Source organism: Medicago sativa, chromosome 5 (genome assembly GCF_051527215.1).
Source record: "Medicago sativa cultivar Bolivia chromosome 5, Bolivia_mono, whole genome shotgun sequence".
In the NCBI taxonomy this organism is placed as follows: domain Eukaryota; kingdom Viridiplantae; phylum Streptophyta; class Magnoliopsida; order Fabales; family Fabaceae; genus Medicago; species Medicago sativa.
In genome coordinates, this window is record NC_140753.1 from 49,812,964 (window position 1) to 49,830,955 (window position 17,992).

Consider the following 17,992-nt stretch of genomic DNA (forward strand, 5'->3'; position numbering starts at 1 on the left):
TCTCGTAACTTCTACAGAAGATAATAACATGTACCCTTGAGCTCCTTCTTTTGAAGAAGTTATATCATGATTAGCAGATATAAGCTCAAAATTCCCGGAATCAGGAAACACTACAGTTTTACGTGCACAGTCTAAAAAGATATGGTTGAAAGATAACCAATCCATGCCTAAAATCACATCTAATTGTGTTAAAGGCAAACATATCAAGTCAACAAGAAATTTCCTATTGTGGATGACAAGAGGACATTTTAAACAAATAGCATTTGCAACTATGGGTTTAGCAGTTGCAGTAGAAATGATTAAATCAAAAGGCAGTGGTGTTATAAACAAACTCAATTGTTTCACACGATCTATTGAGATAAAAGAATGAGTTGCTCCAGAATCGAATAGTACAGTTAAGAGATTACCCGTCATATCGCAACTTCCTTGTATAAGATCTTTAGATTGAGAAGCCTCAACACCACTTAGAGTATAAACCCTTCCTTTCTCCTTTGGCCTTGCAGCTCTCACATTGTTCACCACGGGTTCAACTTTTTGGTTCCTGCATTCCCTGGCCATGTGTCCTATATCCCCACACTTGAAACACTTTATTCCTGTTTCGGGACAAGTGTTAGCCAAATGATCTGGTTTTCCACATTTGTAGCACCTTCGAGTGAGTTCTTGATTCTGGTTTTGGTTTGATCCATTTCCAATGGCTGATGTAACTGGACGATAAGGTCGCTGATTCTGGTTATTACTCACAGTTCGAGAGTAAGGCTTTTTATACGGTTGCTTTCCTTTATGGTTCCACCCTTAAGTTGGATATTTAGACCTAGATGGTCCACCCACACTTCCTCGATTGATTCCACCTTCCTTCATTGCTTCTATCTTCCTGCATTTTTCTACAAGTGGTTGGAATTGACGAATTTCTAGTGGCAAGACAGATTCTTTGATGTTATGCTTCAGTCCACCTTCAAATCGTTCACATAGCCAATCTTCATCCATCTGGTCCTGAAAGAAACGAAAATATTTTGCCAACGACTCAAACGTTGCTGCATATTCTCCAATCGTCATTCCTCCTTGTTTCAGGGTCAGAAATTCTTGTTCCTTTGCAGTCCTAGCACTTCTAGGAAAATACTTGTCGAGAAATTTCGTACGAAATATTTCCCAAGTAATATCTTGATTGTTAGCTTCAATCATCTTGCGAGTTCCTTTCCACCAATATTCGGCATCTCCCAATAGTAAGTAAGATGCATATGTTACCTTTACTTCGTCAGGACATCTCAACACAGTGAATATCTTTTCTATCTCTTGGAGCCATAAGTCAGCTTTCTCTGGTTCGGTTTCTCCAAGAAATTGTGGAGGATCGTGACGTCTGAAATCTACCAATCCTTTATTTTCCGCGTTTTGTTCTTCCCTTTGTTGCTTTCGAATATCCCTTTCAGCCTTTGCAGCAGTTTGTTCTGCAATGGTTGCTGCCATTTCTGCCATAGCTTGAATAGCTCTTCCCATACCTCCTTCGGTATTGCTTGCCTCTCCGTTTTCGGCTTCTATATGATTATTTCTACGACTCATTGGGTTCCTAAAAGTCCTAATTATTAAATAATATAATAATCTATACAAAGTTAGTACAAACAAACGCAATTAGTACAGACATCCTCTAACGTTCCCGAAAGAATCAACCGTGCTCTGATACCACTAATGTAACGCCCCATTTTCCGTAACGATAGAAAATGGTGTTACGTCTTGATACTTGAGTCTAAAGCGAATTAAGTTCATAAATCTTACTTTTACTAGTAAATTAATTTGGTTACTAAAAATTTAATTTAAATAAATATCTTTCTTGCATTTTTTTTTTAATAAAAGTCTTAGCTCTTGATCGTAAAACATAAAAATAAAACACAAGGATATAAAATATGCATCAATATATTCTACACGACGTTAATTATCTTGCCCTTAGGCTTACATACTCAGGCTTGTCAGGGTTAGTTAGATATTTTACAAACACCTGCAAGTTAAAGTGCGTCATACTTAAGTCAAACTAATTAAACATAATGAGAGATAACTAGTTTTTCGATTCCTATGGTTGTCCTACTTATTCCCGTGCATATCAGTGTTTGGGACACCATATCCAATTCCCAAACTGCATCTCCTATTTCCTCCAGACACTCAATCCTTCGGTTCCCCGAGTGACTCAATGACTTCCCCGACATTATCTGCAAATTGTAAGGGTGAAATACTCGCACACAAGGTTAACTAAATGCTAATAATATTACATGATGATATATAATATTTTATAGTTACATATAATGTTTTTCAAATAAAGAAATATATAACAAAATTATACATGTAATTTCTTTCACTATTAAATCCTACAAAAATTTAAATAACCACATAGAAATTAAATAATCACAAGAAAATATAAATCAATTGAGGACACAAAAATTTATGGCAACCACACACATCAAAGTTAGTCAAAACAAAGATCACTTAACACTTTATCATAATCAATACAAAGGTTATAGTTTTGACTTGTTAGTAGCATCTTGGTTAAACCTACTCCATGGAGACCTCTATTATGAGTGTAAGGCCGTCTCAACTGCCATAACATGATTGTTTGCAACGAGTAGATATATAATCTCTACTCCAACCATTCTGGCCCGATCGCTGCACCTTATTATAGATAGTCCTGCACAGTCAGGTATCACTGCGTCGGGTATTATGATTTCCTCCAGTTAGAGAAGCTATCACTAACTATTGGTAGGAGTTCAAAACGCCTGTGATCCCCAGAAGGTCTGTAGTCGACCCAACCGAACCTATCCTCAGTCTTATATACGTTATCGTATTATAAGAAACAACCTGTATTACTCTTTACAAAAATTATTATTTTTGTAAATCTTCAACACAACTGTTTTCATCAACAATCAACTTAACAATTTAATTGTCAAAAGTCATAAATGTACCTTAAGAGAAATTTCTTCAAATAAAATTAATAATAATAACTGTGAGTTAGTTATAAGATAAATAAATTAAGAAAAATATATTATATATACTTACAATACCACGTTTAACTGATTACTTATCATATATATATATGTATGCATAATATTTAGAATGTTTTCTAGAATTTCTTCTTTCTACTTACTGTCCGTTTCAATAAATAATATAAATAATCAAATTTGCTCATTAATAATTGGACCATCATAATATTCCTAAGGGCTAAAGATCCCTTCATAAAACCAGGGCGACCCCCGTAAGGGCCTAGGCGCCCTCCAGAAGGAAAACCCCTTCATGAAGACCTGGGCGCCCTCCGTAAGGGCCTAGGCGCCCTCCAGAAGGGCCACCAGGCCCAGGCGCGCCTTCCAGAAAGGCGCCGCCTCACTTAGTCTCTAGAACCCTCCTAAAATCATCAAAAGTACGCCAATACCCCTGTTCCTTGGGGACCAAGCAACCAAAACCCAAGCCCATAAGCAGGCTATAAATAAGACTCTTGAGAGCAATCTAAAGGCATCCAATAATCAGTCTAAAAACCCTAATACACGATTCCTAACCCTAGAATCCTTACCGTACTTTTGCTAGTACAGTTGGCGCCGTCTGTGGGAAAAGGTAAAACTAACCTTGACCACGTTTCTGAATCGCCAGTTCGGAAACCCCTGAAACTAGACCTCTGAATCGTAAGATTCCCTTGCGATTTAGAAACCCTAGCCCTTTTTTTTTAACCAACCTAAATCGCACCCCACGTACGATTTAGAGAAAAGCCTCTCCTCATGGCAACACAGGAAGAGTTGGAATCCATGCGAACCCAGCTCGCTCAGCTGCAAGATCGAAACGATGCTTTGCAAGCTTCGATGGAGAACATTCAACAGAAACAACTAGAGGAGAAGGAGGAGTCGAATCAGGGCGAGATGGACGATCCCGAACCACAACCGCTGTCCGCCGAGATCTGGGACGCGCCAGTCCCAGAAAACTTCAAACCTCCCCACCTCTCCGTTTTCGACGGCAAGAGTGACCCCATGGAACACATCACGGCCTTCAACACTCGCATGGCCGTAGTCGGAGCCCCGGATTCCCTCAAGTGCAAACTGCTGGCGGGTACCTTTTCGGACGCCGCCCTACGATGGTACATGAACCTTCCACGATTCTCCATCCTCAGTTATCAAGACATGACCAGGAAACTTACCCAGCAATTCTCCGCCAGTCGCCACCGCAAGGTTTCAGCAACCAGCCTATTCAACGTTCGCCAAGGACACAACGAATCTCTAAGGGATTATTTAGCCAGATTCAACGACACAACCATAAAGGTCACAAACCCTAACCAAGAGGTGTTCGTAGGAGCTTTCCAGAATGGTCTAAGAGCAGGACAATTCAACGAATCCCTGGCTCAGAAGCCCGCCGACTCCATGGAAGAAATCATGGCCAGGGCAGAGTGCTACATCAAAGGTGAAGAAAGTAACGCTGAGAAGAAAGCAAGAGACGCCAGGGAGCGCGCACCCAACAATTCGGAGCGGCGTCCTTACCAACCGACGGGCGGCAGAGACCGCGCCCCCTACAGAGGAGCAGACAAACGACCTTTCAATCCTTACTACCGCAAGCCGAACTTGGAAAACTTCACCCCTTTGAACACAAAGCCAGAGCGCATCATGAAAGAAGTCTACGAAACAAAGCTAATCCCAGAGCCGCCCCCAACACAACGCACCACTATGGGGGAAGACAGGGACAAATGGTGCAAGTATCACAAACTAAGAGGCCATGACACCGACTCGTGTATACATCTTCGCCGGGAAATTGAGAAACTGATACAGAGCGGGAAATTGCGGGGATACACTCGGGACAAAAGAGATGAAAGACCAAAGGCGAGCAAGAAGGAAGAAGTCGCCGAAGAAAAGAGGCACACATTGAACACTATATCTGGCGGTTTCGCCGGAGGGGGCGAGTCAAGTTCATCCCGGAAGAAGTACGTGCGTCAGGTGATGTTGTGCCAGGAGTATGAGGAGCATGATCAGCAGCGAGGGCCCGACATTTCCTTCTCAGCCAGAGATTATCAAGGCGTGGTGCCACATGACGATGACCCTATGGTCATCACCCTACAGATCTTTAACTGGGATGTAAAAAGAGTCTTAATAGACCCAGGCAGCTCAGCCGATATATTGTACTATGACACCTTTGATCGAATGGGTTTGGATCCAGAACAACTACAACCTTTCCAAGGGACGCTGGCAGGATTTACGGGCGAGCAGGTTTATGTAAGGGGCTATATCACCCTGAAAACAACTTTCGGAAGTGGGGCTCACGCCAAAACCATCCGCGTCAGGTATCTCGTGATCAACTCGCCCAGTTCTTACAATATTATCATAGGGCGACCATCATTCAACCTTCTGGGAGCATTCTTGTCCACTAAATTCTTGGTGATGAAATATCCGCTGAGTGATGGGAAAGTCGGCACTATACGAGGCGACCAGAAAATTGCTAGAGAATGCTACCACAATAGTTTGCGCCTGCAGAAAGCAAAGAAGAAGCCCGATAACAAAGTAACTCATGAGGTTAACATGATCGACCTAGACCCCAGGGAGGATTTTCAGCAAGAACGCCTAGAGCCCACCGAAGACTTAAAGGAAGTCTCTATTGGACCAGAAACTCACCATACCACAAAGATCGGCACGTCCCTAGGCCCTGAAGAAGAAACCGCCCTGATAAACTTGCTGCGAAAGAATCTGGATCTCTTTGCCTGGAGCCCATCTGAAATGCCAGGGATGGACCCTGACGTAGCATGCCACCATTTGTCAATAAAACCCGGCGTGAAACCAGTTGTTCAGCGAAAAAGGAAAATGGGCGAAGAGAGAAGAAAGGCCGTAGATGACGAAGTAAAAAAGTTGGTGGACGCCCACTTCATAAGTGAAATAAAATACCCTACCTGGTTAGCCAATACGGTCCTCGTAAAGAAAGCCAACGGGAAGTGGAGAATGTGCGTAGATTACACAGACCTGAACATGGCGTGTCCTAAAGACCCTTATCCCCTCCCCAATATTGATCACCTGATCGACAGCGCCTCTGGATACCAAACCCTGAGTTTTATGGATGCTTATTCCGGCTATAACCAGATACGAATGGACCCCCTGGACGCTCCCAAAACGGCGTTCATGACCAACACCAAGAACTATCACTACGAGGTCATGTCCTTTGGTCTCAAAAACGCAGGCGCCACCTTCCAACGGTCTATGGATACCGCTTTTTCTCAGCAAATAGGGCGCAATCTAGAAGTGTATATCGATGACCCGGTAGCAAAAACTAAAGAAGGGAATAGTCATGCAGACGACCTCGAAGAGATTCTGAGCCAAGTTCGAAGATACAGAATTCGTTTGAATCCAGCAAAGTGTTCCTTCGGAGTACAGGCGGGAAAATTTTTAGGTTTCCTCTTAACCAGAAGAGGCATTGAAGCAAACCCCGAGAAGTGTCAGGCGATCATCAGCATGAGAAGCCCCTCGTGCGTCAAAGAGGTACAACAACTCACCGGAAGGTTAGCAGCATTATCTCGTTTTCTATCCTGTGCTGGAGACAAGGCTTTCTCTTTTTTCGCTTCCATCAAGAAGAAGGAGAAATTCGAATGGACGCCAGAGTGTGAGGAGGCTTTCCAGCAGATAAAAAGTTTTCTGTCAAGCCCGCCCGTTCTACAAAGACCTAGTTCAGGCGCCGTCTTATTCTTATATTTGGCAGTCTCAGAGAACGCCATAAGCACAGTCCTGGTGGAAGAATCAGAAACAGGAGAACAACCAATTTACTTCGTTAGCAGAGTGCTTAAAGGCGCAGAACTACGATACCAGAAGATAGAACGACTAGCCCTGGCCGTGGTGACAACGGCGAGGAAATTACGACCATACTTCCAGAGCCACAAGATTGTAGTAAAATCCGACTACCCCATCAGGCAAGTACTTGGGAAGCCAGACTTGGCAGGAAGAATGGTAGCATGGTCTGTTGAACTGTCTGAGTACGACGTACAATTTGTCCCTCGAGGAAGTATCAAATCCCAAGTCTTGGCGGATTTCGTCGTAGAGCTTTCCTCGCCGTCTCAGGAAAAGGCTCCTTTCGTGTGGCTCCTATCCGTGGACGGTTCCTCCAACTTGAAAGGCAGTGGTGCAGGCGTTGTTCTGGAAGGACCTGACGACATTCTCATAGAGCAATCCCTCAGGTTCGAATTCAAGGCAAGCAACAACCAAGCTGAATACGAAGCACTGATCGCCGGCATGACCTTGGCCCAGGAAATGGGGGCGGAAAATTTAAGGGCCAAGAGTGACTCCCAACTCATAACCAGTCAGATCTCAGGCGAATATCAGACAAAGGACTCCCAACTTTCCAGATATCTAGCTAAGGTGCAGCACCTCGCCAAACGCTTCGCATTCTTTGAAGCAATTTACGTGCCACGAGAAGAAAACTCCAGGGCAGACTTATTGGCAAAGCTCGCCAGCACCAAGCGACCCGGGAACAACAGGACCGTTATCCAGGAGGTGGTCGCCGCTCCCAGCACGAGGATTGAAGAAGTCCACCACATCACCGAGAACAGAGAAGGCTGGATGGGACCAATACTAAGGTACTTAACCGGTTCGTTCACGCCCGTCAACAGCGAAGAGGAACAAACAGTCAAAAGGCGAGCTTCAAAATTTGTCATAGTTTCTGGCAAGTTATACAGGCGTGGACGAACGACTCCTTTACTACGATGCCTAGGGGAGGATGAGACTCACCTGGTTCTTCTGGAGGTACACGAAGGGGTGTGTGGAAGCCATATAGGGGGCCGCGCTTTAGCTGCAAAGCTTCTTCGAGCTGGATATTTCTGGCCCACCATGCTTCAAGACAGTTCCGAATTCGTCAAAAAGTGTGACAAATGTCAAAGATTTTCAGATAAGCAGCACGCCCCAGCTCAAGAATTGACTTCCGTTTACTCTCCATGGCCTTTCCACAAGTGGGCAGTCGATATCGTCGGACCATTCCCTCTTGCACCAGGTCAACTTAAGTTCCTCATAGTCGGGGTAGACTACTTCACCAAGTGGATTGAAGCAGAGGCAGTCGCCAAGATAACAGCAGAGAGAGTCAAGAAGTTTTATTGGAAAAAGATCATATGCCGCTTTGGCCTTCCGAAATTCATAGTGTCAGACAATGGAACTCAGTTCGCAAGTTCAACAGTGGTAGATTTTTGCAAGCACTTAGGAATACAGACGAAATCCGCCTCTGTAATTCACCCACAAGCAAACGGACAAGTTGAATCCGCCAACAAAGTCATCCTCAACGGAATCAAAAAGAAGCTAGAAGCCGCCAAAAGTCTCTGGGCAGAACAACTCCACGAGGTAAGCACATGTGGAAAATTGAATACGTAAATTCAGAAGGCAATTTAATTTCTCACTCATTCCCATCCTCTTTAATATTATTATGATATAATATGTAAACAATCAATGTAAGCTCAGGTACTATGGTCTTATCACACAACGCCCCACTCCACGACAATGGAAACGCCATTTACAATGGTGTATGGCACGGACGCCATGCTCCCTGTGGAAATAGATACTCCCACTTGGCGACGAGAGTCCTTTTCTGAAGAAGGTATCACCTTTTAAGTATTCTGTTTAAACTAACATCTATGTATGCAGGAAAACCCACCAATCTCACAAGGACTTGAGTTTATAATTTCCTTTTTTCTCTATCAAAGCAAATAACGTAGGTTTGGCAGTCAGCATGGATATCATTGATGAGGTCAGAGAGCAAGCTCACATCAGAGAGTTCGCCGCCAAACAGAGAGCAGCTCGCCGCTACAACTCCAGAGTAATACCTAGAGAGATGAAGGAAGGCGACCTGGTTTTGAAACAAGTCGTCGCCCCAACCAGGATAGGAAAACTTTTCCCAAACTGGGAGGGACCGTATCGAATACTAGAGAAGTGCAATCACGGAGCATACAAATTGGAAGAGCTAAGTGGAGAAGCAGTACCTCGTACCTGGAACGTGGCTAATCTAAGACACTACTATAGTTGATTTTTCTGTTATTTATATTTCTATCACTAGTATTTCCAACAAAAATGATGTATGCGGATGCAACACCAAATGTTATCTTTAAACACTATTAATATTACGGGGTTTAGGTAGCACTCTTTTCCCCTGCAAGGGCAGGGGTTTTTAACGAGGCGCCTATTCCTTTCATATATCTTGTCTGCTCGCCACTGTTTATTTTTTCATTACAGATAGAACTTCGTTGACCACCAGAGATGAAGAGAGGTCCAAAGGACCTGCGAGCCCGTCAACCTTTAAGCAAGGCTCTGAGGGGTCTCGCCAAGTCGAAATAGTCAACCTTTAAGCAAGGCTCTGACAGAATGAAGAGAGGTCCAAAGGACCTGCGAGCCCGTCAACCTTTAAGCAAGGCTCTGAGGGGTCTCGCCAAGTCGAAATAGTCAACCTTTAAGCAAGGCTCTGACAGAATGAAGAGAGGTCCAAAGGACCTGCGAGCCCGTCAACCTTTAAGCAAGGCTCTGAGGGGTCTCGCCAAGTCAAAATAGTCAACCTTTAAGCAAGGCTCTGACATAATGAAGAAAGGTCCAAAGGACCTGCGAGGCCGTCAACCTTTAAGCAAGGCTCTGAAGGGTCTCGCCAAGTCCAAGCAGACTCATTGACCTTGGGGCAAAAACTCGCCTAAAAAGAAATTAATGTAGGCCCCAAAACCCTCAAAGCGAGACGGCGAACAGGATCTGAACCAGACCTCTGAAAAGTTCACTTTCGAAATAAAAAATCTAAGTAAATGAAAGACCGCCAACTTCCGTCCAGGAAGCTCTAAAGGTAATTTACGTAGAACCCCGAAGGGGTTATGGCAGTCGCCCAAGCAAAGATCGCGGAAATTCAGCTAACACAGCAGTAACCTTATAAAAGACCCAATAAGACCGAACAAAGTCAAAAGGTCGTTAACCACATCAAGAGGGCAACCACGCAACGTATAAACAAACAAAACAAATAGCAGGCCGCGACAAATGCAATCATCAAAGTGCGTCATAATTTAAAGAGAGTCATACAAAATCCAAAGAAAAACCAACATCAAATTGTTCACAAAGGCGCTGTAATAAGCCGCCATAATTTAAAGTTACAAAAAGAGATGACATAAAAATGGTCGAGACTGGCAGGAATCACTCATCATCAACGAACTCGCCATCAATGATCACCTTAAAAGGGTCGAGCTCTTCCAGTTTGGCCTCAGGATTGAAGAAAAGCGCCTGCTCCTTAGCACGCCTAAAGCCATCATTAAAATAAATCGCAAGAGCTCGCCTCCCTTCATCTACGGCCGCCTCCGACTTCCCTAAGGCAGATTTAGCCACATCCCTCTCCGCCTCCGCGGCCTCTTTGGCCTTCCTCATCTCTTCCAGAGCATCTTCGGCGGCCTTTTTATCCCTCAACGCCTCCTTCAGGCGGCCATCTAGACCAGTGGACTTGTGTTTCCATTTCTCAACATCCTCAGCCGCGTCTTTATATTTTTTCTCCACCGAGTCCTGCTTAATCTCCAGGCAGTGAGCCAGCAACAGCGTCCTCAAGGCGGCAGAGCCAATGTCGGCTACCAAGTCGCTACACTTGGCCTTCACCCCAGCCTCGACATCGACCTTTGCAAAAGGCACTTGTTCTTTCAGGTACCTGCAAGACACCAAACATTAACGGCGTAATGAGTCAACTCTCAGACAAATAAAGAAAATCAACTAGAAGACGACCAAAAGAAAAAGCATACCGACGAATGTCGAACTCAGAGTGCCAGAAAGACTCCATAACTTCGTCGTTCAGCGACGTCCCGCCAACTTCCTTCCCAGACGGAGGGCGACCTCCAACACCCTTAGCGCCTCGGGACGTCCTCGCCTTCTTGGACGAAGGAGATTCAACGGCAACAACGTTCGGTGCCCCACCAGCGGTCTCCAGATCCTCCACCTCTATAACCCCAGCGTCGCCCTTTCCAGTAGGCTCTTTGCGTTTTAGCTTCCTTAAGGAGACACCCGCCGGGCTGCTGGACACATAGCCGTCCGAGTTCTTGCTCTTCTCGACCTCGGCGAGATACTTCCTCATCTCTGCTCCAGTAAGGGGCAACATCTCCTCTGAAAAGAAAATCAAAGTACAAACCAGTAAGTAACAACATGTGATAATCTTTGAAATGAAGCCTAACATAAGTAGTGAAGAAAACACTCACGTAAGTAAGCATTCAGACGAACCATGTCGCCCTCCCTATTTAACAGTTCGTGAATATTGAGTAAAGGGGCCTCCTCCAAAAAGTCCACGAGAGCACGCTCGTAGGGCGACATGGCCTCACGAACGTATCCTTTCACAGCCAAAGGAGCGCTGGTCCACCTAAGTGGAAACTTGGGTACCCCATTCACCAACACAGAAGACGTAGAGCATTCCGGAGCGCCCTGTACTCTAACAAATGTATCTCGCCACTCTTTCTTGAAGTTACACGCATAAGTAGGAAACAGCCTTTTTCCAGAATGGGCCGAAATAGAGATCCACGTACCCTTGTTAACGTCTCTGGTCCCATAGAAGTGGAAGAAGACGCCCACCGCAGGCTCGAAACCCAGGGACTTGCACTAAACCTCGAAGGCGCGAATAAACGCCCAGCTGTTAGGGCGTATTTGGGTGGGCGCCACATTGAGGAGCCTCAAGACGTCCATCTCAAAGGGCGTGAAGGGAATTTTCACGCCAAACTCCTCCAAAAACGCGGTATAGACGAAGTACGATTCGTCGCCCTCGCCCATCATCTCTTGATCACACGCGCGCTCGTCAGGATCGCAGGACAACAAAACCACGTCCTCCTCTCGTCCAGTTGCAGAGATGTTAAACTTACTCCTGAAGCTGTCAAGAGCAGAAACATCAACAAACAAGGACTCTTCCAACCGTACTTCCTCGGCAAATGAAGCCATTTCTGTTGACCTAAAAGCGTTTTCGTCTCCGACCAACTCTAAGGGAGCCTGAAACTGACGAATCTCCTGGCACTCGTCCTCCTTATGAATCGGCCCTGAAGTGGCAGACAAAAACACACAATCACTATCGCTGCCCGAATTGGCGCTAGATTCACTAGATAAATCGCTAAACAACTCCTCCCCGAATAAACCATCATAGTAAGTATCCCAGTTTATTATCCCATCGGGACCAGTGGCATGTTTCAAGCATTCCTTCCTCAAACGGTTTTTCTCAATTGGATCAATGGGTTGAACCAACCTTCCTTTCTCGTCACACTCCCTAATCAACACCATACCCAAACCCGGACTCTCACGAAGCGTAACAAATAAAGTAAAGTTTGAGAGGGGTTAAGGAAATGAAGAATACCTGCGAAGGAAGAATTGAAAAGTCTGCTGAAGTCGCTTAAGCCCGAGGAGAATTAAAAGAAGGAAGCTTGATCACTGCAAACGAAGCGAAGAAATGAAAACAGGTGAGAAGCCAAACACGTCCTTTAAAAAGGTAAGATCGCCTCGAGAAGCGTGTCAAGGACGATTGAGTGGAACAACGCCACGGGATCATGACACGTGGCGACCATCAGGGACGAGGAGAATACGTAACGTTCGGAAGGCGAGCTAGCATTGATCGCCCTACGGAAAACCTCGCCATAACTCCAAGCAGGACCCTACGCGTAAATCGGTAAACGCCCGAAGCGGGCGTTCGCCCAAGGCTGACGTCGGACGCATTCATCACTTCGCCTCTTTCCAAGACTCGTGCTTGGGGGGCTGTGGACCGCCAAGATACCCCTGAAGGGGCTTGGGTGACCTCCAAAGGTCCACTCCTATGTCATCACCACTTCGCCTTGTCCCAAGACTCGTGCTTGGGGGGCTGTGGACCATCATAATATTCCTAAGGGCTAAAGATCCCTTCATAAAACCAGGGCGACCCCCGTAAGGGCCTAGGCGCCCTCCAGAAGGAAAACCCCTTCATGAAGACCTGGGCGCCCTCCGTAAGGGCCTAGGCGCCCTCCAGAAGGGCCACCAGGCCCAGGCGCGCCTTCCAGAAAGGCGCCGCCTCACTTAGTCTCTAGAACCCTCCTAAAATCATCAAAAGTACGCCAATACCCCTGTTCCTTGGGGACCAAGCAACCAAAACCCAAGCCCATAAGCAGGCTATAAATAAGACTCTTGAGAGCAATCTAAAGGCATCCAATAATCAGTCTAAAAACCCTAATACACGATTCCTAACCCTAGAATCCTTACCGTACTTTTGCTAGTACAATAATATATATTTAAAACAGATTAATACTACAATTAAATACACAAATTTTCTTAATCTCATGTGATAATATACATATATATCTTGGGCGTTCTCTAAAGTATATCCCCTTACCTTTCAGCTTTTCAAAACTTGAGTAATCACCTTCTTCAACACCTAATTACTCATCAAAATAATTATCTCTTAACTAATTATCATTGAAATAAACACGAAAATTATTAAATGCTAAAAGTTAAGGTAATTTTAATAATTATAGAGTTGACCATAAATTTGGAACGTAACAACATTAACATTGAAAAAATTCTAGAGACACTTTTCCAATAGCTATAATGAACTAGTTTAATCAATTTTTTTTACTAGTTTTAACCCAATCTTCCAGAAATAATTATGAGTTATCAAAACTTTTAAAAATAACTTCTAATACCTACTATTTTATTTTTATAGTTTCTAGTGTCTAATTTATAAACAAAAACATCAACGGTAGATTATTTCATTTATCTATATCAATAGATACAACTTAATTAAATCTACATAATTAATATAATCAAGTGTTTAAACTCCTAAATTTAATAAATAATTTCTTGTTACTAATAAAAAAATGACTATTCCCTTTTAAGCAGCTCTATCACTAAAATATGGCTAAGTTAAAACATAACTCATTTCATTTTATTTTATTTGTGAAGATCTAGTGAGATTTATAGTTTTGGTTCTCTATGGCATAGGTAAAATATTAATTTCAACAAAAATTTATTGAAAGACCAAACTATTTTCTAGTGGTTAGCTAAGTTACATGAAGAAACATTTTGGACTAAAATAATACAAACAAAACAAAGGAATAAAAGAACTAGTTTATTTTTGGAATATTAAACAAAGTAGTTAAAAAGAGTAGAGAGAACTAAGAGTTACCTAGTTTTAATTATGTTGTTGTGTATGTGCAAGCTTGTGATTAACAAAGAATACAAGATGCCTATTTATAGCAAAACAAGTGAAATCTTTTGTGGTGCAAAGAAACAACACGTGTTTAGTTCATTCACAGTAAGAGATATGCTTAAGTTGCTAATTCAGTAAAATTCATGCATGCCACGCCATTGGATAAGCTAATTCTTATCAGCATAGTGTACATTCTTATCTAATACTTTTTTAAAAAAAATAATCATAAATAATATAATTAATCATATAATCCTATCATATATATTTTTCTGGTTTCAAAAATATATTTATTTATTTATTTCGGTAATAAAATTTATACAGTCGAGCAAATCGCTGTCCGAAATCCGGTAGAATTTTAAGCCGAAATTTTTAACATAGCCTGTTATAATATTATAGTTCTAATATATAACATTATTTTTCCTAAATTCACTTTCTAGAAAAGAATTTAATTATCAGTTAATTCAGAGTAAAATACCGCAAAACACACTAAATAATGCATAAAAAAATAGGGTGTCACAGAAGCCAATCAAGAGAAAAGAAGAAATGCATCACATATAAATTAGAATATATACGAAGGATTTCTATTACCACGTTCAAATATAATCACTTTCATCCCCCTTTTGTTTTATTTTAATCCCTCAATACTCACAACTTTTTCTATCTATCTATTCTTTTTTGTTTAATTTTTCTTATATTTCTTATGTTGTTATTTTACTTTTAATATCTTGCTCTTTTATATGTTATTTTGGTTTTTGATTTTTTTTTTTGCTACTTTATGCTTGAGATGGAAACCAGTCAATAGACAAGAAGAAATGCATCCTATTTTCAAAAAATTGATTGAATCGATAACTTTGGAGTGAAAAAGATAAGAAATACATAATAGAAAATCGATTTTATGACACCTTTGATTTTTGTTTTTTGAGTCAAAAAGTTCCTTTTTCTTTAACTAAAAGGGAGCAAGGTGTTACCCTATAATTTTAAGTGCATTTTCAAAAAAAATAGTAAACCATACAATCATTTATATTTTATTTCCTTCATCCTAATTAAATATTTAAATGAGTTTATACTATTTTTAAAATTAATATCCTAATTAAAGATTATTAAATTATTTTGTTTTTTAATTGAAAAAATATTATGTTTTATTCAACGTCATATTTTTGTATCCATCATTCATTCTATTATTAAAATTAATAATCACATATGCTTTAAAACTGCATTAATATTTTTATTAATTACCTTATTTATAAGTGGAAAGTTGTAAAAGTCTTATAATGACAAAACTAAATGAATTTTTGATTTCTTATTAATATCTTTCAATGGCACTTTTCCCCCTAAAAAAAACATGTTTCAATGACAACCATCAAATTATTATCATTGTTTGATCTCAACCAATCAAATGGATTCATCCATCCTTTGTCTTAATTTTTGACCAATTAGATTTAACAAAATCATGAAAGGTTTCAATCATACACGTATTTTTTAACAATAAGCTAAGTATAATTTTTTTTCCAACAAATATAATTCTTATAACAAGCAAATTGTATGTTTTTCCACTCAACTTTCAACCATAACATAGTATGTTGACATGACATTTTTTTCTTTTATTTTTCTACAAAAGATACAAAACCATGCAAGAATTTAATGTTATATCAATTGTCTAATTCAATTAATTTTGTTTCGGGAAAGAAAAAAAATCTAACAACTAATTACAAACACTTGATATTAAAAAAACATTTGTTTTATAGGATATCTTTTTTCTTAATTAAATATATAACTTTTAAACTATGATAATCAATAAAATCTTATGTCTTTCATTTTAAATAGTATTCAAGACATTTTGCTAATTCCCTAAAAAAAAAGACATTTTGCAAATTAAAAATAGAAAATAATTGTCATTTTAAGGATCTACACTAACAAGTTTTTTTAAGATAAAAATAAAATTTATGGAGAAAAAAAAAGTAGGGGACGTAAATCTAACCCGATAAAAAATTAGGGACATAAATCGAATCCAAAAAAAGAGCCAACACGGTCTTTTCTATTCATTTCAGTGATAGTCTTTGTCCCAATTGTTGTTTTTATCATCTTGAATTTCATTTGAAAATATTATGACATTTAATCAAATGAACTTTGTTCATTGATATGACCACATATGCTAAAATTAATTTGTGATAAAATATTTTTAAGTATACAACAATGCCTTAAACTTTTGTAAAAAAATGTCTTAATTTTTTTACTAAAGTCTTAAATATTATACTATATACATTAACTTTTTTCAGCTTATTATAGAAGTTTCTTATTCATAGCACCATCATCACTAATTATAATTTACAATTTTTTGTCTTGGACCATGAGAATTGCTAAAAAAAAAAATTAAGCAAATTTATTGCTAATTTTTAAAAAGTTACTTTGAAATTAAACCAAGATTGGATTCCCATTCGGTCAAAAAAAAAAGATTGGATTCCCATTTTTTATTAATATGGAATTTATATTTATATTGTTAATATATTTCATGCAGTGACCTTTAACCACATAAATATGATTAATACCGGTATTCAATTGAAATTAAATTGAAATTATAAACATTTGTGAAGTAATTAATTTTTTACCTCTCAAAATAGGAATTTTTTTCTTTGTTAAAAAAAATATTTTTGTTGTAAAGGACTCTTTGTATACGGAGTTTGATCGAGAGATTGTTCTACTGAAAAATCAAACTCGGGTTTCCTGATTAATTTGGAACTCACTAACCACTTGTGTTCAATCACATTACAATCAATGCTTTTTTAGTAAAAATATTTCAAATAATTCTAATTTCATAATTCATATTAATGCTCAAATAAATTTTACAGTCCTATAATTGCAACTCGGTTGGAAGCTTCATTAATATTGATATGCATGTGTCAATGTTCAAACTTATACCCCTCATTGTGTGAATTTAACCGCTGAAGTACTTGAGAGAAAAAATACAAAATATCTCATGAGTATATTTTTCTAATTGAGAAGCGTTATATCATCCTCTAGACCGTATTGCTCTCTCCTCTCTCTAGTAAACAAACACTAGCCGCCTTACTCCTCCTCCCTCAAATCCAATCTCTCTTAGTCAAGATGTAGGATTCGACGACGGTGGTGCGACGAGCTTCAACCTCCGCACCACCAGTTGCCCCCTTTTCTTCTCCGGTGGTCCTCTCTACAGATATCCCCTTTGTTCGCCGCCCTTCTTCGAGATAGTCGTCGCACGCAAGGTTTGGTTCTGGTTTGGGTTGGATATGAGGTTTTCCTTATGGGTTGTAGGTGAATCCGGATCTGTTGCTGCAAGTTCTGGACTATTCCTCCTCCACGTCGGAAGTTAGGGGTTGACGTTGTTGTTGTCGCCGCTGCTGCCACTGTTTCCCGGTGGCTTGTTTGTCTGCGTTGGCTTTTTCTATGTTTTTCAGTGCTCCATTTCAGGTTCTGTTTGCTGGTGGTGGTCGGTGGATCTCTGGATGGTGGTGCCTTCATCGTTCTTGACCTTGGATCTCTGGCTCTTCTATCAAATCTGCTGAGATCTGCAGGATTCTTGGTTTTAGATTCGTCGTCGCCGCGCCGGTGGATTTGGAGCTGTTTTGGTTTCTTTGTACTGTTTTTTTTTTGTGTTGTTTTTAATTTTTTGTGTTTCAGTTATTGTTGAACAGAGGCTTTGGGTGTCATCAGATGTGACGGTGGTTTGGTTTCATAAACCCGAAAGGGTCTTGTGTTCTGGTTCTATTACCCGGAAGGGTTGTTGGATTATTAACCCGATAGGGTCTGTTACTAACGTATTGGACTCATCCCTCGATCTGAGTTCTTACGCGTCTACGCTCGAAAGAGCATTCATGCTTGCTGCTGTGTCCAGGGAGCT

At 40.9% G+C, this 17,992-nt stretch overlaps 1 protein-coding gene and 1 long non-coding RNA gene across 2 annotated transcripts; both read right to left on the reverse strand.

The window, feature by feature from the left end:
* Positions 1-1,887: 1,887 nt before the first annotated feature.
* Positions 1,888-14,088, reverse strand: LOC146922694 (uncharacterized). Its single transcript, XR_015012559.1, has 2 exons — positions 13,303-14,088; positions 1,888-2,195 (listed from the first exon to the last, which is right to left on the reverse strand). It is a non-coding gene; the product is annotated as an uncharacterized LOC146922694 (long non-coding RNA).
* On the reverse strand, positions 10,128-10,848 carry LOC146922695 (uncharacterized). Its single transcript, XM_085710516.1, has 2 exons — positions 10,718-10,848; positions 10,128-10,626 (listed from the first exon to the last, which is right to left on the reverse strand). Exons 1-2 carry the CDS (start codon positions 10,753-10,755, stop codon positions 10,128-10,130), a joined length of 537 nt encoding a protein of 178 aa, XP_085566642.1. The 5' UTR covers positions 10,756-10,848.
* Positions 14,089-17,992: the final 3,904 nt, after the last annotated feature.

What these genes read in the sequence shown, in the direction of transcription:
- LOC146922695 (XM_085710516.1), bottom strand. Translation starts at nt 10,755, where the DNA reads ATGGAGTCTTTCTGGCACTCTGAGTTCGACATTCGTCG. An exon ending in TCTGAGTTCGACATTCGTCG is followed by an intron (nt 10,627 to 10,717) that starts GTATGCTTTTTC and finishes GGTGTCTTGCAG; the next exon opens with GTACCTGAAAGAACAAGTGC.